This window comes from Peromyscus californicus, unplaced genomic scaffold, assembly GCF_007827085.1.
Source record: "Peromyscus californicus insignis strain IS unplaced genomic scaffold, ASM782708v3 Scaffold_9__1_contigs__length_137607984, whole genome shotgun sequence".
In the NCBI taxonomy this organism is placed as follows: Eukaryota; Metazoa; Chordata; class Mammalia; order Rodentia; family Cricetidae; genus Peromyscus; species Peromyscus californicus.
In genome coordinates, this window is record NW_026294617.1 from 126,467,575 (window position 1) to 126,490,546 (window position 22,972).

General features: G+C 39.9%; 2 protein-coding genes across 45 annotated transcripts in view; one reads left to right on the forward strand and one right to left on the reverse strand.

Moving 5' to 3' along the window:
* Adgrl2 (adhesion G protein-coupled receptor L2) overlaps window positions 1-22,972 on the reverse strand; it is a 631,085-nt gene that overhangs the window by 182,667 nt on the left and 425,446 nt on the right. The window lies entirely within an intron of this gene.
* Window positions 1-22,972, forward strand: part of LOC128106710 (translation initiation factor IF-2-like) — a 41,450-nt gene that overhangs the window by 6,061 nt on the left and 12,417 nt on the right. The window contains exon 3 of the mRNA XM_052732238.1: window positions 7,187-7,286. Within this exon, the coding sequence (XP_052588198.1) occupies window positions 7,187-7,286 (100 nt within the window). The remainder of the gene's footprint in view (window positions 1-7,186; window positions 7,287-22,972) is intronic.

A 22,972-nucleotide genomic window follows, 5' to 3' on the forward strand; every position in this document is an offset into this window, starting at 1 on the left:
GCAATACAGTCTCAAAATTCAGGATAGGGAAAAGCAGGGTATAAATATGATTATGGTGTACTATACTTAATGATATTATTTAGAATATATAATCATATGAATTTTAAGACTATTATTTTATAATTAATACTTTTAAAAAATATCCACCCATATAAGAGGCTTCATGAGTTTTTCTATACATCGTCTTTAAATATGCATAACTATCTGTAAAGGATTATAAAATTTTTATACCATTACAATTATGATACTTGAAAGCAAGCGAATTAAAAATGATATCCCTTATAATCATTGTTCCACTGAGTTTCTCACAAGTCAAAGTCTTTCTTTTCCACAGACTGTTCCCATAACTCTCGCTAATCTCTGCACCGTAAGGATTTTCCCTAATTGGGTCTATAGATTTTCCTCTATCAGTGCTTCTGCCAACCCAAGACAGAGAAGTGAACTGTTTCCACAGACTCTCTGTCCCAACAGCTCACCATTATCCTGTTCATGATTCATATCCCCGAGCACTTTTTTCTGGTTAATGTGTGTGTTTAGAAATGAACCTTTTCCCATTCTTTTTAATGCATATGAACCTTACCACTGTCAACCATGAAGGTGAAATTTCTTTAAGTTTCTTTAAAAATTGTTGAAATTCAACCAAGATACCAGACTCCGCGTGTGCCATTCCTGGTAAATCATCATACATACATCACTTGAGTGCAGAACAAAAGCAAAGAGATGTTAACGGTGGCGGTGGCTCCATGCTGAACAGCAGCCTCACGGAATCCTCACAATGGGATTTTCCATGGCTCCAGGAATATGACTTTGCCTATTCATATCGCAGTCCACTGCAGTATGACCGAACTTGCTAACGGCTCTAAGAGTCAGATGCAAACTCACAGATGCCCGCTGTGAGTTCTAGAAAGTCAAAAATAGTATTGCATCAGTTTCCGATGTTTGCAGATTAAAACTAAGTTCTCATAGCTGTACAACTTAAAATAGTTGTAATAAATAGTCTTAATATTTTTGAATAAATAAATAAAATGTATTTAATTTTTGAAAATACTTCATGATTTAAAATTGTAAAACATGAGGCTTTTTATTTTCACTCTGTTTGATCCTCTGATTACTTCCATTGGCTTTTACTGACATTTCCCATTGTTTTATTTTCTTATTAATATAACTATGTTATTTTTCAATTCTATTTTTTTTTTGAGACAGGATCTCATGTAGCCCAGGCCAGCCTCTAACTGGATGTATAGCTGAGGATAGCCCCAAACTTCTAAGCCTTCTGCTTCCAGCTCTTATACCTAGGGATTACATATGTGTACCACCATGCCCAGCTCCTGCAGTGCTGGGCATGGAACCCAAGGCTTCATGGATGCCACCAGGCAAGCACTCTCCCAGCTGAGCCACAATGCCAGCACCAATTTTTTTTGAAGATACTTATTTGTTTTATATATTTTGGTAAAAATAAATTTGAGCATGTGAGAACCAGAGTAGCAATTTACAAAGTAAAATGCTGTATGGATTCTTGATAATATCATATAGTTTCTTGATGAGATATTACAATGTCGCCCTTTCCACAATAATTTAAATCATTCCATTGAGTTTTCTCCTCATTGTAAATCTTCATGGTTCATCACCTAGGCCCTACACTACACAATGACATCATCAGCACATGCTTTTGTGATACATAAAAATACATTAGAATGGAATTAATTTTTCTCTGAAACTAATATTCAATTTAGAATCCTATTAAAACCATTTGTATCTCAAAAGAGTACTGAACTGGTATGGTAAGGATGAGATTTTGTTGTGTGAATACTTTTTCAGTATTTTGATTTTAAAAATCACAAAATATTTTTTGCTTAAGGCTAAAAATAAAACACTATTATAACCCGTGAAGCCACTGTGCATTAAAAGGACACTGCTGCACCGTTGCCCAGATCTCTGTTCTTGGGATGCTTTTGTGTGTTTCTCTGAATTATCTACCCTCTAATTCAGTTGTCCTTCCTACTGAAATCACAGATCGCAACAGAACTAAAACGGATTATTAGTGTGCCAAGAGTCTCCCCACCTTCACTATGGAGATATAATTATGGCACCAGTTTAATTACTACTATGTCTTTAATACTTGAATTAATGGCCCAAATGCAAACCATGTATTTTAAATTGTTCAGACAATATAGAATGCACTGCAAGAAAACCTAATTTCCTGTTTGTTATCTAATGGTAATTGAAACACAACAATTCATTATGATGCTGGGTTGTTGTTGTATGTGAACTGACAAGTCTCCACGATAAAGGTGATAGACATAATGAGAAAAAAGCTTTTTAAAAATAAAATCAGAGAGAAATTGAATACAAACGCCAGCTATAAAATGTAAATGGACAAGGAACCCAAGATGGAGACTTGTTTTTAAATAATATGAAACCCAAGAAGAATATTATTTCTTGGGATGCTTTTGTATGTTTGTCTGTATGTAGTCATACAGTAAACAAACCTTTATGTAGTCAAATTAAGAATCTGAGAAATACCTGAAATGATGAATCTTGACATTTTCATGCCATTAGTTAATGCATACTTTTTCTCTAATGCTCTATTGTAAAGGGATTTTAAAGTTTATGAACGGAAGTACACATATATGCATATGTATATCAAGCTATTTTATGCAGGTATGGATTTGAGATCGTAAGGATGGCATATGCTTATGTACAGAAATAAACTATGTAATGTCAAAAATAGATACTGAATTAAATATTTAGAAAATTATCTTTAACTACTTGAACAAATTTATAGGTTTTCAAAATCAGTTATAAAACATTGTCCCTTAAAATGGAAGCAAGTTTATCTTTGCCTAAATTTTCCAGTTAATGAAAGAAATGTTTAAATACTCTACAGTGAGATTATTAACGTCTACAAAACTGAAACAGATGCGTGTCTTAATATACCATTAAATTTATGATATACATAGAACCCTTACATAAAGCTGACGGAAGGCTGGTGCCTCTAATTGCTCTAGATTTATAATAACCTGATCTGGTTTTCCTAAGTACTGGAACCCTTTAAACAAAATTAGAAAGCAGTGTGCCTTGTGTGATTAAAGATGCAATTCCCGTTGGGGTAATGAGAAAAGTTAGAACATGTTTCTTTCTTTATAGATGTTTCTATAATAAACAAGACTGCCATCCATTATATATTTTTGTTACTATGATTTCCTTGTTTTTAATTATAAAATAAACCAACTGAATTTCAGTGGAGGCTCCAATTGAAACTGTGCCAAAATTGAGCTGAAGAATGTGCACTGAACTTCATAAAAATCCTTAAAATTCTTCCCAGGGTTTGGGGGTCTTAGTGTACAAATATTAGTTCATGATTTTCTAGAGCTAAATATCCTTCTGATTTAGACTGTGCAGAAGAAAGTCTTGCAGGCCTGATACACTTTCAACCTACACGATGACATGGAGAAAACTGCTCATGAGTAATGACTGCTAGATTCATATAGATTACAAACAGAAAAAAAATCCAATCTATTTTATCTCTTATACAAATAACATTTACAGCACTGTTTGAAAGTTCACTTGGTGAATTGCAGTGTACAGCTTCTAAGCTCCAAATCAACAAGAATACTTTGTTTTAAATAATGTGAACACTATTTCCGTTTTTTTAAGAAAAAAAGAAATAAGTCAGAAAATGTTAATACAAATATCAACACAAACACATCTGTATATATTTGTGTATCTAGAAAATAAGTGCATGCAAAAGTATTAATTCATTAAAAGTTTATCTCTCATAAAACCTTTATTAGCCCTTGAAGTCTTTGCCACTTCATATAAAATGATTTATCTTTTGAATAACAAGGTTCCATTAATCTGTTTGACAAAGGAATTTTTAAATCATTTAAATAATTTATTGGGATGAATTATTTAAATTCTGTAAAATATATATGTGAACATGTGTATGTGTACATCCATATCTATATATTTTTGTTCTAGCACAATATTGCTGAGAAAACACAGGGCAGTATGCAGATGCACTGTCCTTGACACCACCAGTCTGGCTGGCTGTGGCTGCCGCCGAGGAGGTCTTTGATCACCCACTGTTGGCACAGGACCCCTGTTAGGGGCCATTTGGGCTCCATTTGGCAGCACATGGTGATTTCATGTCAGAGAAACTTACACATTATTTTCTATATTCATTTTCAGTTTTTGCATTTTTGTTGAAATTGTAGGCTGACATAATTTTCAACATGTAAGGATAATAAAGGCAATTATTGGGCCATCATAGAAAACTGCTTTCCTCAGTGTGCTGGGGTAAGTGCTACTGGAGAGTGGCAAACACACCCCCTCCCCAGAGAAAGAAGTGGTCGGTATAAACAGATATGCCTGGAGGAGAGGTAGGGACAGACACCAGCCAACCCTGTGAACAGTACACAAAGCCAAGGGACGTAAGGATTCCCATAAGATGCTCAACAGGCATGCTGTTCAGGAAGTTTCACTGTCCACTATGTCTTCACGGTTATTCATGCAATTTTCCTCAACTAAATCTTGTTCTTTTTCCTCTGAAGATGTGTGTGTGTGTGTGTGTGTGTGTGTGTGTGTGTGTGTGTGTGTGTGTGTTTAACTTTCACAAAAGACAAACAATTAATAATCCCACAAATTTGGCAAGGTTACAAAACTTAGGGCAGCTTCTTATCACTTTTAATTTTAAACGTGCAAGAAAGTTAGCTTTTATTTGAGTCTCTCCTCTGCCAAACTTTTGTTTGTTTGTTTGTTTGTTTGTTTGTTTGTTTTGTTTTTGCCTGCTAGTCCCGCTCTGGGAACCTGCCTTCTGCTGGTTAGTATTTATTTCTTTTGCTCTTTTTCCTCTAGGGCGCTCCTCTCGCCCTTGTCCTAGTTTACCGTGAGTTCATTTAGTTTTCATTTCCGTTTTGTGGAACGAGCCTCTCAACACATTCTTTTGGGGTTCACTTGCCAGAGAGGTCTTAATTTCACACGTAAAATTGTATTGCGTTTTCGTGCCATTTGGTACACTTGCAAAAGCCTGTCTGTCACTTACGGAAAGCCCACCTGCAACACTCGGCACGTCACACATGTTATCTGCTACGCTCAAAGCTTGAAAACGAGTCAGGTCCAGCCAGGAAGCTGAGACAATTGTAAAAAGGCTTTGACATAACAAAGTAGGACTGACATCTTGGGAGGCAATACTCTAAAGAAGACTTAAGTTTTAAAGTCTAAGTTTTTAAATTAAGAAGAAGAAAAGAGAGACAGTCGTAAAGAAACCCCATCCTGGAAGTCCTCGGCCAGCACCACCCTCCTGCCCAAATCCTGGGATAGAACCCAGAGCCCCTCCATGTGCTGGGCCAGCCCTCTTCCACTGAGCCATATCCTCAGCCAGCTCACATTTTGTAGACTTGACTGTAAACTCTACATGACCTAGGAAGTAGTAGGATTACATACTACTCAGAATAGAACAGTGGGTACCAACCACTGAGGTAATTTGGACACACTTCACCTGTTCTCGGAAGCCTTCTGAAGAACAGTGGCTTCCGCAGCATTCAGCAGCTGCAGTTGCTCATGGAGTAAATGGAGTCAGGATGCTATCGTTGAGGATTTACCACTGTACACTTCCGGTCAGCATCAAGGTTACTTGGTCCGGATGTGACAGCACCACTTTAGCCGACGTAGGTATTAGAAGTAAAATAACCTAGAAATCTTGCAAGAATATGTTTATCACCATACGTGGTAAGTATACATACCATTGTTACTTATTAACAAATGGAGTAAGTTTATTTAAATAGCTTGTTTTAGTCAGTTCATTGAAATATTATTGTGAGCTATTTGTAAATTTTCACATATTGGTGATTGCAGTCAAAATCTGAGTGATTTCCAAAACTTAATTTAATGAAAATGCTGTATGTTCTTTTTAGTAAAAACAATCACAAATAATGGCAATTTGTTGAAGGGGTTTTCTAGTTCTTCTATAAATGATCTTATTGTTTATATACAGGTGTGTGTGTGTGTGTGTGTGTGTGTGTGTGTGTGTGTGTGTGTGTATGTGTGTGTTGAGATGATGAAAGTCACACTACTAAGACACTATTTATTGGCATTTGTACCCTGAGCTCAGCAAAGTTGAAATAGTGGTGGCCTTGCCACTTTGCATAGAACAACCGTTCTCCCTTGTACCCTTCCTGTCCCAATCACATGACAGAGGAGAACCTCAGACACTGCAGTCAATGGAACTTTATGTTTTTAATCCCAGCACCCAGGTTTTATTTGAAGGCAAAATGTCTTTGACAAATTATACATTATGCTAAAGAGCATCATACTTCCATCTTAGCTCACTATGACTCACTAAGTTGTCAAAGCCCAAACCTTACTTCTGTGAGCCAGAAACACATTTTAACCATTCTTTTGTCCTGCCAAACCATCAGAAATTTTATTAATGTTATCTTAAAGAGCAAATTTACTAATAGAAATTTCCAGAGAAGTAGACATTGTGCTATCACTTTACATGTTGGTTTTGTTTCTGTCTGTGCTTTTACATTATAGCTGTTCTATGAAATTCTCTTGGAATACAGTGGAATACTGGTTCATCGTGTCAAGAAAACCATACTGACTCTCACTGTATTTGTCTTTGATGATTGGGAGTTTGGAGTCTTAAAGAATCATCACAATGACCATTGTTAACATAGCCTGCTCCACATCTCTGTCTATGTTGGTTTAATTTGTTCTGTACCCCAGGAGCTCCTTAGATTGCCCTTATAAATTATCAGCTGTTAGGGCAGCTTTCCTCAGATGTTACAAACTGCTAAACCATAACAAGTCTTGCCAACAAATGCAATTTGTTTGCCCCATAAATATAGGATCACACAGTCTTTTAGTTTTTAATCTATTATTTGTCAACTTAAAAATGAGATTTGGGAGCTGGGTATGTAGCTCAAGGGTAGGGGTTTTTTTTGGGGGGGCGATTAAGAGATTATGTATTTCTAGCTTCTGGGGCTTGAGGCAAAGGTACCTGGGAACATGGGATATTCTTAACCTCACGCCAGCCTTGAGCATGGGAGGTTTGTTTTGGTAAACAAATGTGCAAGCATGGATTGACAGCGTTCTCCACAAATCCTCTTGCCTCCTCCAGAGCTAGCAAAGCGTCTCCTGCCATGAGTCACCCAGTGTCTGCTATTGTTTCATGTTCTCTCAGGATGGTGTTAAAGGAAACAGAAGTGCATCTTGACCCATGTGTCTGTTCTGTGGAAAGTTGGAAGTCAGAGCAACGGGGCTGTGTGGGAGCTAGGGAGAAGGTAAGATGCTTGTGGTCAGGCATGAAAACCCGAGTTGATCTCACAGAATGCATGTGAAGGCTAGCATAACAGCCTGTATTTGTAATCCCAGTGCCAAAGAGGTAGAGACGAAAGGATCTCTGCATAGTCTTGCTAGCCAGCTAGTTCAGCCAAATTGGCAAACTCCACATTGATGGAACCACTGTCTCAAACTGTAAGGTGGAGAACAGTTCAGAGTACTGACATTGACCTTTGGCCTCTATTCACAGGTACACACACACACACACAAAATGTACGCATACACATGTCTACATAAGCACATACATGTACACATATTCACATACATATGAAAATATATGTACACATATAAACACACAATGACTTGACTTGTCACCCACTTTCCTCTTATCTATTTCCTTTTTTCTTCCAGGAAACTTTGGGCATCTTAGCTTTAAGCTTCACTGGACACTTCTTTATATTCTGAACAAACATGAGTCACATGTCCCTGTATAAGACATGAAGGAATGTACTAAATAGCAGTACAGGTGCTTTTTTTTGTGTTCAAAGGGTACATGTGATGCTAACGTACTTCTTACTCACAGTTCATACTATGCAACTTTCTGCTTACCAAGTTCACATTCTTCGGCTTTCTCCTCTCCTGGCTGGCTGTTACCCCCACACCGATCCCCTTTAATGTCTTCTCATAAGCATTGTTTTCATTCCTGGACCCGTTCAGTTTCCCTCTGTGTTTATCAGAAGCAAATGCCATTTTTTCATTATTTTTGCATCATGTCGTCCCACATAATTATGTTTCACCAAGGGAGGACACATGAAAGAAATCAGACCCTTCCAACCCACAAACGGAAGCAAACAGCTTCTCAGGATTTTCACAAACTGCAAAGTTTAGTAGCCATTGCTCAACAAATGAGTAAGACTCGTGGCCGAAACCACTCAACACAAAATGTTTCAAGGCAAGCAAGCTAAGCTTTAACTTAAAACCACGAGTAATTGACAGCCCCCCACACACTGAAATTCTATTTTTCAGGGGAGAATATTTACCTAGAACCCAGACAATCTACAGAATCTGAATTAAGAATCATTTTCAACATCCCAATTCAGGATGTTTCCTGCATGCATCACTGATGTTACTCCTAATTTTATTTTATACTGTGTATTTCCCCAGACAAATTTCTAGTATGACTACAGGCTATCTCATGGAATGTTACCACTTCAGATATAAATTAGAAAATATGATCATGAATTCCTGCACAAGATGAGAGCCATCTATATGAAACATGTTCATATATATGAAATACGCTCATTTTAAAGAAAGTGTAAGTTATATTGTTTCATATATATATATATATATATATATATATATATATATATAAAATTTGATGATCCTGAAGATTGAGCTGAGAATCACTTATAATAGGTGAACTCTTCCCCACTGAGTCAAATCACACATTGCTGGCCCACAAAATATCTCATAACATTTTGAAATACTGGGTAATATGTAATTTCTAAAAATTAATATTTTGTGGTCCTGTTGGAATACTATTCTCTTCAAACAGTTTCACCAACTTTCAGTTAACTGGTCTTTTCTTTAATTTTGTTTCAGAGCACATGAATACCTGCCAACTGTTTTGCTAAATTAATAATTACCCAGCAGCTTCACTATTAAAACTTTATTAGAACAATTATCCTGTTAATTGGGTAGAGCCCATTAAGTGGAAATCATTACAAATATCTTCCTGTTTGGAAACTGATATTTGTATCTATTACTGTGTTAGCCAAGTCTAAAGTAAACTGACCAAGAGTGATGGCTCATACCTGAATCCCAGGATTCAGGAAGCTTAGGCAGGAAGATAAAGGAGTGTTCAAGACCTGCCTGGTCTGCACAGTCAGTTCAAGGCAAGCCTAGATAGCTTCAATGCACAAAACTCTTACTGAGCAACTGTATTTTGAATTTATATTCTCGAAACAATTATAAAACAAGGCACAGCAAAGCCTATCTGTAATTCTCTAACATCTACAGAGATATGGGAAGTGGAAACAGAAAACCTGAAGGCCAGCCTGGTCTACAGAGACAAGAAACTAGAGGGCTAGCCTGTTCTACAGAGAGCTAAGAAACAGGAGAGGAAGATCAAATAAGGAGGATTGTGAGGACCAACACCCACGGTTGTTCTCAGATATCCACCCTTCCCGTGTGTGTGTGTGTGTGTGTGTGTGTGTGTGTGTGTGTGTGTGTGTGTGTGGTTTGTCTGTCTGTCTATCTGTCTCTCTCTTGCACACACACACACACACACACACACACACACACACACACACACACACACACGCAGAGTTTATTTTTTAACTCATCAAGACCCTGTCTCAAAAGAAATATTTCTTTCTTGTTATCAGACAAGGCTCTTTTTGTTTGTTTGTTTTATTTTGTGTTTGGGTTTGTTTGTTTGTTTGTTTGTTTGTTTTGTTTTGTTTTCCAAGACAGGGCTTCTCTGTGTAGCCCTGGCTGTCCTGGAACATACTTTGTAGTCCAGGCTGGCCTCAAACTCACAGAGATCCTTCTGCCTCTGCCGCCCATGTGCTGGGATTAAAGGTGGGCGCCACCACAGCCCTGGCCAGACAAGGCTCTTATAAATGACATTAATAAAATTAAACTTTCATTAATTAGTGTTTTTTTCTACTTATTTCTATTTTCTATTTCTATTTTTCAACTCATTTCTATTAATCCAACAAATTGAAATATAAAAGATAAAAGTCAGTTCTTAAAATTGAATGAGTGATTTAATCAATTGTGTACTCTATATTCATAAAAAAAACACATTTTCCTTTGTTTATAGCCCTCAACAGAATATATATTTTAAAAAGTAAAATTTCTTTTCTTGATGCTTAATAAAAACCTGATGAATCTACACCTGGCTGAATCCTTTATATTCACTTCTTACTTAACTTCTACAGTTCAGTTCAATCAGGATTTGGTAAATACCACTTGAAATCACTTCACTCTGCAGAAGTTTTAAAAACATGACCACCGAGTTTTTTGGTTCATCCTTTCAAAGAAGCCACAGATGCTGTTTTTCAAAATAAAACTAACTGGAAGATTAATCAGTTTTGCTCACTAACACTGAGCGGGATCTATGGAAAAACAATCTGAAAATAGTCTCATAGTATGAAGTGCAGGCTCACTTGCCTTAATGTTAATTTTAGGCTTCTATTCATTGTTCCTGTGTTTGTTGAAGATCATCTTACTATGTAGCCCAGGCTGCCCTGGAACGTGCTCCGACTCTGCAGTGCTGGGAATAAAGGTATGCACCACCATACACCATCATGCCCAACTCTAAGATAGATTCATGCCCCCCCCTCTGTGTGTGTGTGTGTGTGTGTGTGTGTGTGTGTGTGTGTGTGTGTGTATGTGTGTAGTGGGGGGGGGGGGTCCAAGAGCCTTGTGCATGCTGTGTGTTCTAACCCTGAGCCAAGTGTGCCTTTCAGCTTTCCAAGAGCAACACAAAGGGAATGGCTCTTAGAAGATTGTCGATACTGAGCAAAAGCAGAGTGAGGCCAGAAAAGAACTCACCGAATCCGAATCCAAAGCTGGCCAGTTCCTCGTCCCTCATACCTAGCCCTGACTCCCTAGGGTCTTTTTCTGCCCTCTCCTCCCAGCATCAAGCAAGGACAATCCAGTGTTAACACTCCCGCAGAGATGGCCTTCCTTCTCAACTCTGATGCCCCAGCCAGGGCAACTATTCAAAGGAGAGTCCAACCTTTTTAAAACTAAATCTGCTCAGGAATCAACCACTTTCTACCAAACCCTCATTCTAATAAAAATTCTTATGAGGAATTCTCACAGCCTCTGATAAGTCTTGGAAGAGGATAATGAAAACTCCCCTATGGAATGCTTCAGGTTTCCACCATCAGTTCCAGTGACTTTATAGGGTAGCTGATAAAGCTGCATCATTCATGGATAACCTTCTCTTTCAAACAAAGCCATCAATTCAGGAGAGAAAGATCTCAGGCCATCTGGGTATAACTAAAATATATTACTAGTTAACAACTGGATTCCAAATGCAGAAAAAGTTTTGGTTAAGTTTTGAAAGTCTAGCCATGCTTTGTAGATACAAAATGAATTTTGGCATTATAATCAGTGCCCTCCACCTTTAATCCCAGCACTCGGGAAGCAGAGGCAGGGCAATCTCTGTGGGTTCTGTAGCCAGTTTGGTCTACAGAGCAAGTTCTAGGACAGCCAAGTGTACACACAAAGAAATCCTGTCTCCAAAGACGAAAAAGCAAACAAACAAACAAATAAAAAATGAAAGAACGAAAAAAAAGAAAAAGGGAAAGAAAGGAAAAAAAACACTGGCTGGATTTCTTGGGCTACTTGGCAACACGTCTTCATGGAGTTCGCACTGCGTGTGTCCAGCGGATTTTTTTTTTGGCGGGGGGGGGGGGGGTGTTTCGAGACAGGGTTTCTCTGTGTTGCTTTGCGCCTTTCCTGGAACTCACTCTGTAGACCAGGCTGGCCTCGAACTCACAGAGATCCGCCTGCCTCTGCCTCCCGAGTGCTGGGATTAAAGGCGTGCGCCACCACCGCCCGGCGTGTCCAGCGGATTTAACTGAGGTAGAAGTGGGTGGCAGGTCAAGGGAGGGACATTAGCCAGGCAAAACCTAGACATCTGATGCTGCGCAGACGTTTAAAGGTCCCTTTACGTCAGGGCTGGCCTTCTGCTGTCGTGTCCTGGTGGCTCACTGATGGTTTAGGACCTGCATCTGTTCTCAGCTACTGATGCCCAAGCCCAAGCGGACCAGTTACTAAACATTTTCTTGTTTCCTCCGTTTTAGTCTTCCTCCAGGGAGGTAGGAGTGTTGGGATATAAAAGGAGAGACCAGCATGGGGCCCCTGGCTCAGCTCTGCCTGCTCTTTCTAATCCTGCTACAGGAGGTGTTCTTGCCTGGAGGTTGGCGTCTAGGTCTCGGAGAGAGCCGTGTGTTTCCCATCATCAGGTCACATGGAAATGGGTAGGCTGCAAGTGTAAGTTCTTTAGAATAGTGAGCTGGAGTTTTAAAGAGCGTGTTTTTCAGTCTTGGCAGTCAAGTCTTCGGCAGCTGTGCTGCCCAGAGGGGACCAGACGCAGAGAAAAGTCAAGCCACGTATGTTGGGCCTGCTTGCACCTGCTTCTGCTACACCTCGCTGCCTGGATCCAAGTCCTGTACACGGGGCTAGGATAATGTGGAAATGGCAGGTGTTCATGGGGTATCTGCCTGCCCATCAGCTCTATGAAAAATGAGGAAAGTAAAGTGGCATAGGAAAATGAACTTGCCCGACCAGAAACAAAATAGAAGAAACTGCATCTTTCAGACTCTGTGTAAGTGTACATTCCGTCCTGGTACAGGTGTCATTTCGGTTTTCAGAAAAGCTTTCCTTCCAAAAGCAGCCTTACATAGCAGCCTCATCTATCGATGAAAAACAAGCATGTTTGCGGTCATTCAGGCAAGACAACACCAGCCTTGCTGCATCCTCATCCCTCCTACAGCTCCTTCAGCATCTTCATGAGGCTTGATCTGCTCTTCAGAGATGGAAACACGTTGACCTACAAAATGCTGTACCCTCAGCCCCACTCTGTGTTCTTCACCTTGGTAAATAATTCATTCAACAAATATACTGTGTAGCTATTGAGTGCTAGACTCAATAGACTCAGGGAATACAAAGATAAATAAATTCTGTCTGCCATCAAGAAGATCGGAGGGAGGAAGAAAACAAGAAAAAAGAAAACAGCCACTAATACGACAGCATCCTTAGCTTAGGTTTTTACACCTGTGAGAGAAAGGAATGATTGTCCCCTTAACAGGTGAGAAGAGTAAAGTCTGAAAGTAAGGGGTGCATTGGCATGCATCTTTTGAGAAATGCAAAGAGAAGTAAAATAACACCTGGTTTCAGGAATGCCAAAACAGAGGATGCAGCCTGCAATTTGGTGTAAATCGGCAAGGAGTGTAAACATGTTTCAATATGGAGTAGAATTTAAAATTCAAATCACTTCAATGAAAAGGAAAAGCTCCACAGAGACCTACAGGTTAAACTATTAAAATGATCACCATCATAATACCACCCTACACATCTATTATCTCTGTCCATTTTCCCAGGCTCCATGAGGTACAAGGGAAGGCATTCGGATTTCCACTCCACTGAAGTAGAAGCAACCCTCTAGGCTATTCATAGAGAATAATATGGTGTGGATGAAATTTACCTGCCTAAGAAGGGAGTGGGTGCTATCTAACAGTTATAATGAGCTACGATGTTATCCCCAATGAGCTGTGTATGAGACCTTAGGCAAGTCAATTAACCTTTTCTGGCTACAATTTGCTCATCTGTAAAAATAAAGGCTCCAGATCTTTCATTCCCAAGGGCTTTTCAGTTGGGAGATGACGTATCAGCACCTTGTCAGAAGGGCTCTCAGCTGAGTGTGTGGCTTGGTCAGCTTCTGAATCAACTTCCCATCCCAATACTTCCTATTGTCTCAAGCGCTGTGTCAGTATCAAAGCTAGAGAGAAATGTCTTGATTTCCTGGGTGTAGATTTTGGTCACATAAACAATTTAATTTGTAGGTGTTCTGTTGGAAACTCCACCTCAGCCCCCCTCCTCCCTCTCCAAACTCTGCCCCTCAGAAAGCCTGCCAAGCAGCAGCTAGGCTGCTCAAGACCACACCTACAGGGTATTTAAGCTCTGGACCATAGACTTGCCATGCGCTTTCTCCTGCTCCCTCCCCTGCCTCACTTCTAGGGGGCTTGAGAGCCACCTGAGAGTGCTTTGCTCATTAAACCTGGACTTTTAATTTGGCTTGATCTGGCTTATTTCATCGGCAGAGAAACCCACAACAAGGGATTCAAAATACTAATCAGTAGGTGTATATGCTTGTGCTTGTATGTGGGAGACCAGAGATCATCCTCAAGTTTCACCTCATTTGTTGAGACAAGGTCTTTCTCTGACCTGAGACTCATCAATAATAGCCTGGCTCCCTGCAAGCCCCAGGGCTCTGTCTACCTGTCCCAGCTTCCCCAGCACTGGAAATGAGTGCCTGCCACCCTCCCTGGCTCTGTTTCATGGGGTAAAATAAGCAGACTCAGGACCTCATGCTTGCTGGCAAACACTTTACAACTGAGGTATTAATAGAATGACTATTAATTGATTTTTAGTCCTCTATTTTAATTATGATTAGGCCAGGCAGATTGGAAGGTTGGTGAATAGGCCTTACTAGTTGGAAGCGATGAGCCTACATATACACATCTAATGACCCATGGATGGAGAGACACCGGAGGAAATTCTAGGTGAATGTAAAGGACAAGCCCAGACATGATAGGAATTTGGGATTGTGCTGCAGTCTTTCTGGCCAGAAGAGGTAGGAGGATTCTTTTCTCCTACGGACCACAAAATTGACAGAGCAGCAGCACATCTTGGCACTGGGGATTTTAATCTCCAGGTATCTGCAGAAACTTGAATTCCTTGGAAAGCAAAACACTGACAATTTCTTGACCAGCCTTGCCGATAATTTCATTTCCCAGAAGACAGAGTAAGCATTAAGGAGACTCCTACTCGGGACCCAATTCTGACAGAAACCAGTAGGTAAAGTGGAAATGATTGGAACCTTGGGGGAAAGCAGCCATGCAGTCTCAGAGTTTGATTTAGACAGTGTTCTGCCTATGCAAACACAAATGGTTCTAATGAGCAGGAAAACGGGGAGGAAACTAAAGAAACCAGCATGCCACACGGGGACTCGCTGACAGGCTCTGAATCTCAAGCAGCATGTGCAAGAGGGGCGCACGTCAGGAAGCAGGACTGGATGGAGGCAGCGTGGACCAATAAGCACTCAGCAAGACTAAAGCACAGAATGAGCAGGGGCTCCTGAAAGATGCTGGAAAGAAGCAAGAATGCTGTTCCTTGGCATGGAATCAGGGAGAACAGCAACAAAGGAACAGGCCCAGATTTTGAAGTTGAAGACAAATTCATTCATGTGAAGAAAAATAAAGAAAGCAATTCTGTATTTCTTCCCTTTGGTTCATTCATGTCTCAACTCACATGTCACCTCCTTGGAGAAGACCTGGACCACCTCCTGGGAAACAGTTCTCCATGACATCTTTTACCCTTTGACTTCTCCGTCTCATAATTGCTGGTGCTGTTATTTTACACACTGAGATGTTTTTGTTCTGAATTGGTAAAGGGACTTGGCTGTTTTCACTGATGCATATCTAGGACTTTGCATGTACCAAGCACTACTCAATAGACATGACCTCAGTGTATGGAGTCAAGACCGCTAGACTAGCTTTCTGAAAAGAGAAATATGTGAAAGCATTGCACAGTTTACTAAGAACATAGACATTATTGACATGCTAGCAAGTACTTACATCCTCTAATTACCGTGCTAACTCCATGACTCTTGCGTTATTACTGAGTTACTTCCCTTTCCCCATAAGCATTCAACTACAAAAGTGTACAGCTAACACGTGAGCCAAGAGAGTTGGGGACAGGGTCTCAGCACAGAACTTAGGCTATGCCTGAGGAACTGTCCTAGCTGTCATCATGTCTAAATTATGGGGTGGAAGGTTTCATTGGTTACCTTTATCAAATCTGGATTTTCATGAAGCACAGGAAAGAATATTCATTATGTTAGAAGAGAAAAAAGGCAGAGCCTGAGAATTTAGATCTACGACAGCAGTGTTGTTTTAGGGAGAATAGCTAAATTACATTTATAAACATAAAAGATTTTTGTGATCACTTATAAAAAAATTGTTAGTAGGAGAAATTATTCCACTAAAAAAGAATAATCTATTTTTTTATTTTATGTATCATTTCCTGGAAGAGTTAGTAAACAATTATCTTTGTAATAGGTGCAGACATGTAGATTTTGGCAAGACATTTGAAGTCTTTCTAGCCTTGTGAGCCAGAGAGAAAAGTTCAGGTTTAGGGATAGTTTCCTAGTGTGTTTTCATACCTAGATGAGTAACTGCACCTAGCATCAGTGTTAATGAATCGGTGTCCACCTAGAGAAATTCTTCAGACCAACACCACAAGGCCTTTGTCCATCACCTTGTCTGATGTGAACATTTGTCGGTGACTGAGATAAAGCATGAGGCAGGCATGCCTGTCAAACCTGGGTTACATGAGAAAAAGATGATGCATTAGATTATAAAATCAGGATGTAAATGTTCTCAACAACTGAAAGATGCATAAAATTTAATAATATATAATTTGGTTAGAGTAATTGTGTGGGCCTGCCATGGGACTAAAACACCAACTGCCTAAATTTGGTTTGAAGTCTATGTGACTTAGCAACAGTCCTCCTGGGGGAAGGAAAAGGAGCCTCACCTGGCAGTGAGCCACTGGTGTGGTGGTTGCAAACAACAACAAAACAGGAGTTAAGACTGTGTGATAAATTTAGCGCGTTCATAAAGCAATGGAGGGTGGAGTTAGTCCAGCTCCCGTTTCTGTTGTTGAGGCTGCCATGCTCAGTTCTGGGAGCAGCATTTAAGGGAAGGTACCAATGGAAGATTGAAAAGCTCCAGGATCCAGCAGACAGAATGATAGAGGGACTTAACTGTCCCCTGTGAAAAAAGACTGGAAGAGTTGGGAATTTTTATCCTGAAAAACAACTATACTTGATCATCTTGATGTAAATACTGAAATGATTTTAACCACTGTTGAGGATTTACTGTATTCTAGATGCTGTGTTAACCGTTTGGCATTAATTAATGCTAACAACAAACCTGGGAAGTAAGTTCAGAATTATTTTTATAATCAAGGATATGAAACAGGAACCAAGAGATTTCAGGTGATAAATGCTAACAGATATAAAATTTAAATTTGAACCCAGTGCCTACTCAGTCCATAAATCAGATTTTTCCCCACCATATGCAAACTAAATAGTCATTATGTAACATAGACCCTAGGTAGTAAGGTATATGTGTATACATGTGTTCATATATATATAAATATATGATAAAATTATGTGAAATAAAATAATATATATCCAAAAGGACTGGAAATAGATGTATCAAAGTTTTAACAACAGTTATACTTGGGTACTGAGAAAAATCTTTTTTTCTTGTCTATTTCTTTTAATTTCACAAATCCTTGCTAAGCTTATCTTGAATTTGTAAAATTTCCACCTATATTTTTTGAATTAAAAAAACAATTGCTCTGTCAAAGAGGAATTAGCCTTATTTTAAATACCCCAAAAGAAGTTGAAGTGATACACCTAAAAGCATTATAAGACATTTTTTTCAGTGTAAAAACAGAACCACTCATACTTCAAATTTTTTAAAGAGTTGAATTTTTAAGTTAATTTCTTTTGTGAGACAGGGCCTCATGTAACCCATATTCACCTTATACTTGCTATATAGCCAAAGATAGCCATGAAATTCTTACCCTCCTGCTTCGCCTGTTGAATGCTGGGATTACAGGTGTGTGCCACGCTCCCTTTATGAAAGGCTGGGGACTGAACCAAGGCTTCATGTATGCAACACTGGTGTGCTACCAGCTCAGCCACACCCCCAGTTCAAGAGGTAATGTCTTGATAACACAAATAGTAAGTTCCTTTGAGGGAGACGCTGGCAAAATTCTGGAGGCACTACCTCATCATTCTATTCGGGCCACATTATAATTTATAAAGATTAGAACGTTCAAAATATGAGCCAGGGTAAAATAAGCCAAAGAGTAATTGGTAAATATTTCATTTTGTATGGAGACCTTTCAGACTGCAAATAGATTTAGTAAAATATTTCTCTACTGAATACAGGAGACACTCGGAATAGGGAGAACACAGCACAGGTAATTCTTCACTTCTATAGCAGTCTATGTGCACAGCACTCAGGGATGTCCAAGAGTAGACTTAAAGCCACCATCTTTACTTGCTCATCCAAGTCCCAGGGAGCCCCTGGCTACTAAGATCTGAGTGCAGATGGTCCCTCTAGAAAGTGACATTTGGGCATGACCTTGACTCCTATGTACCACTTTTGCCTCTATGCATGCTCCTATACATTGCCACCCCACCTCCTTAGTCTTAAAATGGGCAAACCGATAAGCATATTTATTTATATATTGTTGTAGATACTGAACCCAGAGTCTCACAAATAGTAGGCAAACACTCAGCCACCGAGCTCCACTTTAAAAAAAAACAAAATTAGTATTTCTATTATCTAAGTCGAAAGCTCTATAAAGATGCCCTCTTTTTAAAACACTTTCCTAGATTATATAACACTTAAAATACTAGGCACAAAACAAATACTTATTGACTTAATCAATTTGGCAGATAGATATAACAAGCTTTTGTTTTCAAATCTAAGGATGGTCAACAGGACTGCCTTTGATTTTAGACAGAATGAAGTTGAGTTTATCTCTTATTGTATTGTTAGTCTTTTCTAGAACACTGCTCTTCTACCTTGAGTAAATACGAAGACCTATTCCTCATCTTATTAAACCAGGTATCACAGCTTTTGAGTGCCTGTGATTCTAGCACATAAGGCAGAGGTGGGAGGTCAGAGTTCAAGGTCAACTTAAACAAATCAAGTTCCAGGCCAGCCTGGGATAAATGAGAACCTATCTCAACATCAACCAATCAATTACCCCAAAGTTTTGATTCACAACTCTAGTTGGAAACCACAGACAACAGACTGCAGCTGGGTAAACAGTGCAGAGCTGATTTTTGCTGCCAAGCAGCTCATGATCCAGGGAGTTTGCTAGAAAATTATGAATGCTTTTATCAGAATGAAGTGCTGAGGCTTACTAGAATACTCCAGGCATGAAAAATAAAGCCTAAACTAAAGCAGTCATCTCAGAAGGGGAAGAGAAAGAAGGCCTCGGGAAGATACTACGTAGGGAGGGTAGACATGGCCAGACGATTGACTAGTGAATACTCCACAGATAATGTTTTCCTTTGCACACGCTACAGATTGTAGTCTAAACAGGAGGTATTTATCCTCACCTAGCTTTTAAGGTTAGAAGTCCTAAGTGAAAATACTAGCCTTGCTAATTCTCCAGAGGCTCTCTCTTGGCTTTTCGATAGCCTTTTTCTTATATGTTCCATAGTCCTCCTCTTTGTGTGTCTGTGTCTTCAATTCTTATCTATCTGTCTGTCTGTCTGTCTGTCTATTTTTATGACACTTGGGATTGAACTAAAGCCATGATAGGCACACACTTTCATTTTCTCTTCTTTTTAAAAGTGTGTGCGTGCATATACATGTATGCATATGTATCTGTATCTTTAAGTACATGAATGTTTTGTATGCATGTACATATGTGTACTCTGTGAGTGCAGTGTCCATGGAGGCCATAGAGGGTATAGGATCCCCTAGAACAGGTGGTTGTGAGCCGCTATGTGTGTGTTCGGAACTGAACCCTAGGTCCTTCTGTAAGAGTGGGAAATGCTGTTAACCACTGAATCATCTCACCAGGTCCACCTCTTCTTTCAAAAAATGACTTATTTTATGGTGTGTGTGTGTCTGTGTGTGTGTGTGTGTGTGTGTGTGTGTGTGTGTGTGTGTGTGTCTGTGTCTGTGTCTGTGTCTGTGTGTCTGTGTGTGTATGTGCGCATGCATGTGTGCAGGTTCTTTGGATATGTGATTTGAAGCCTTCTTTCTTACTCTAATCTGCCTCTGGAAAAATTAAAGTGCTACATTCTGGTCAAATCTGGGCTTTCAAAGTACTTACCCAGTGTGATGGCTAGCCTCAATTGTCAACATGATGAGATCTAGAATTACCTGGGAGATAGGCCATTGGACATGCCTGTTAATCTTGACTGAAATAATTGAAGTGTGGAGACTTGCCTACCATCCCCTGGAATGGCTGGAATCTCAGACTATAACCTTGGAAAAAGGGAGCCGAGCAGCAATGTGTGTTCATCTTTCTCTGCTCCCTTAATGTGGATGCCATGTGAGCCACCAGCCTCTTGCCTGTGCCTCCATACTTTCCTGGCAACTGCCATGTCCTCTCTGTGTCCCTGTGACTGTAAGCCAAATAGACTCTGTCTCCCGTAAGCTGCTTTTGTCAGAGCATTTTATCACAAGAACAGGGAAATTACCCCTAGACACCCGTAAACACCCCCATCCTTCCTTCTGTGGTGGGAAGGAATCACAGGCCTTACTTTCCTCCCAACTTCTAAGACTCCAGCACTCAGGGAGCCCATCTCACGATTGGCTTTTGTTCATGTGAATGCAGTTATCAGGACCATTGCAAGTTACAAGGACGCCACTCAAATCAGCAAAGGCAGTTAACTGGTTTGCAGATCTTTGGAAACTTAATAACTGGGATTAAGGCTTAGAATCTGCCTGTTCTTGGATCTGTCAGCTAATACAGTCTCCCATTTCCTGAGTCTGTCCCATATTTCCAGATCTAAAATTTACGAAGACCAGTTATGAATGGCTGAGCCAGTACAATAGTCGTCAATACAGTTTCATGGGTTGGTGTCCGTCATTGTCATCTCCTCCTTCTCCTCCCCCTCCTCCTCCCCCTCCTCCGTCTCCTTCTTTTCTCCCTTCTTATTTTCTCTTCGTTTTTGAGACAGGGCTATCCTGGAACCCACTATGTATCCAAGGATGACTAGTTTATGATCCTCTTACCCTCACCACTAGAGTACTGGGGTTACAGGTCTATGGTACCATACCCAGTCCATGAGGTGCTGGGGTTTAAACCTGGAGCTTTGTGCATGTTAGGCAAGCACTCTACCTTGTAGCCACATCCTCAGCCTCATTGTTGTTAATGTAATGTCTTAGTTTCTTGGTAAGCTAAAAAGAAAAGTGGTATTTAGTTGGTTTTTTTTTTATTTGTTGTTGTAGGGGTTTGATCTGGTAACAACCATTAGACTAGAACTATCCTGATTCAGTCTCCTGAACACTGGACTCTCAGGCCTATGTACAACTATACCCCACCCAGAGACAACTTCCTTTTGATTCAAAGAGGTACAATTTAGGGACAAATTTGAACTATATATTTCCCCTCTCAGCTTGGGACTATAACTTAAGGCCATGACCACTCTGGACAGACAGTGTGGGCTACTGAGCTTTGTTCTCTGGGCTTCAAGGTCTTGTATTAAGACTCAAGATGTTGTTTGTGCCCTGTCTGAGGTTGGAGTTTCATGCTGATGGGCATTGCTGCTCTCCTCACCACAGCAAGCCATATTTACCCCACTCCATGTCTTCAAGGTTAAAGGTGTTTCAGTTCCCAGCAACCTTTTGGGAGAAAACTTAGTTCCTAAATCAATACAGTGAGATGTAGTGGTTATCTGTTCTACCTATGACCTTGAAGTACAGCCCCTAGAGAAGTAGCAGGTAACTGTTCTACCTATGACCTTGAAGTACCAGCCTCTGGGGAGTGGCCTCCAGGCTACCCTTAAGACCAGAGAGGCACATAGGGCGCTCTCCTCTCTCCCTCGTGGGCTTGGATGGTGTGGACGGATTCAGAAGGCAGAACAGTATGGGACAGGACCTCAGCCTTCCAGGACCCTGTGACAATTCTCCTATTCTGTTTAGTGAGTTTTCTTTTCTTATAAATTCCTTTTACCCTTTAAGCAGACTCCCATGGATTACTCATTATAGTGAGAAGATCTGATGAAATCCAACATTCATGAAAGATGAAAACTTAAAGTCAGTAAAAGAAAATGGGAATTTTGCTAACTCAGTGTGAGGTGTGTACAAAACACCTCTCATTTAATAGTGAAATATCTGAAGTCTTCCCTTTAAAAGTCAGGACAAGACAGATGGGTTGTTCACTGTTTCAACACAATGCTGGACTAGTGGTCAACATAGAGGAACACAGGGAGGGGCATATGTAGAGACTGAGAAAAACCAATTGAACAGAAAGGAGATCAACTTCTTTATATGGGGAATACAAGAGAAAATAGAGAGAAGTTATGAAAATTAATGAAAACAGGTTTAGTAGGTACAAATTATTAGAGAGTTATATTTGAATGCTAAGAAGAAAACATTAGAAACTATCATCTTAAAAAGTAAAGAATCTGAAAGATATAACTGAAAAAACAGTTGTAAGAAGTAGAAGTAAGTTTAATAGATATACATAAAAAATAAAACCCTTCTGAAAAACATTATAATGCTTGGGCATGGTGGCAGATGGCAATGATCTCAGTATCATGGTTGCTGGAGTCAGGATGATCATGAGTTTGCATGGGGCTCTATAGTAAGCCCTTAACTCAAGAAAGAAGCAAAGAAGGGAAGAGAGGAAGGTAGGAAAGATGGGGAAGGTGAAAAGGGAGGGGAAAGCAGGGAGGACAGAGTTATGGAAAGCCTCATACTTGGAAAAGAGAGCATGTAGACAGATTGAAGCAATCCAGATCCTATAGGGACTATTTTTCTTCATCTGAAACTGTAGATTCTACCATTTCAGTCAAATTGATTTTTTAATTCGACTGCTGTGTGTGTGTGTGTGTGTGTGTGTGTGTGTGTGTGTGTGTGTGTGCGCGCACGCACAAGTCAGAGGACAACTTCTGAGAGTTTGTTTTCTCCTTTCTACTATGTGGGCCCCAGGAATGGATTTGGCCTGCTAGGCTTAGGAGCAAGCCCCCTTTTCTACTGAGCCATCTTGCCTTTCTCGGTCTATTTTTGGGTCTACAAAAGAAGACAGGGACAAGCTCTTTCTGAAATCTGTTTATAAGAGAAAAAGACATGGTAGCCAAAGTGCCCCTGAGAAGAAGGAGACAGACTACCCA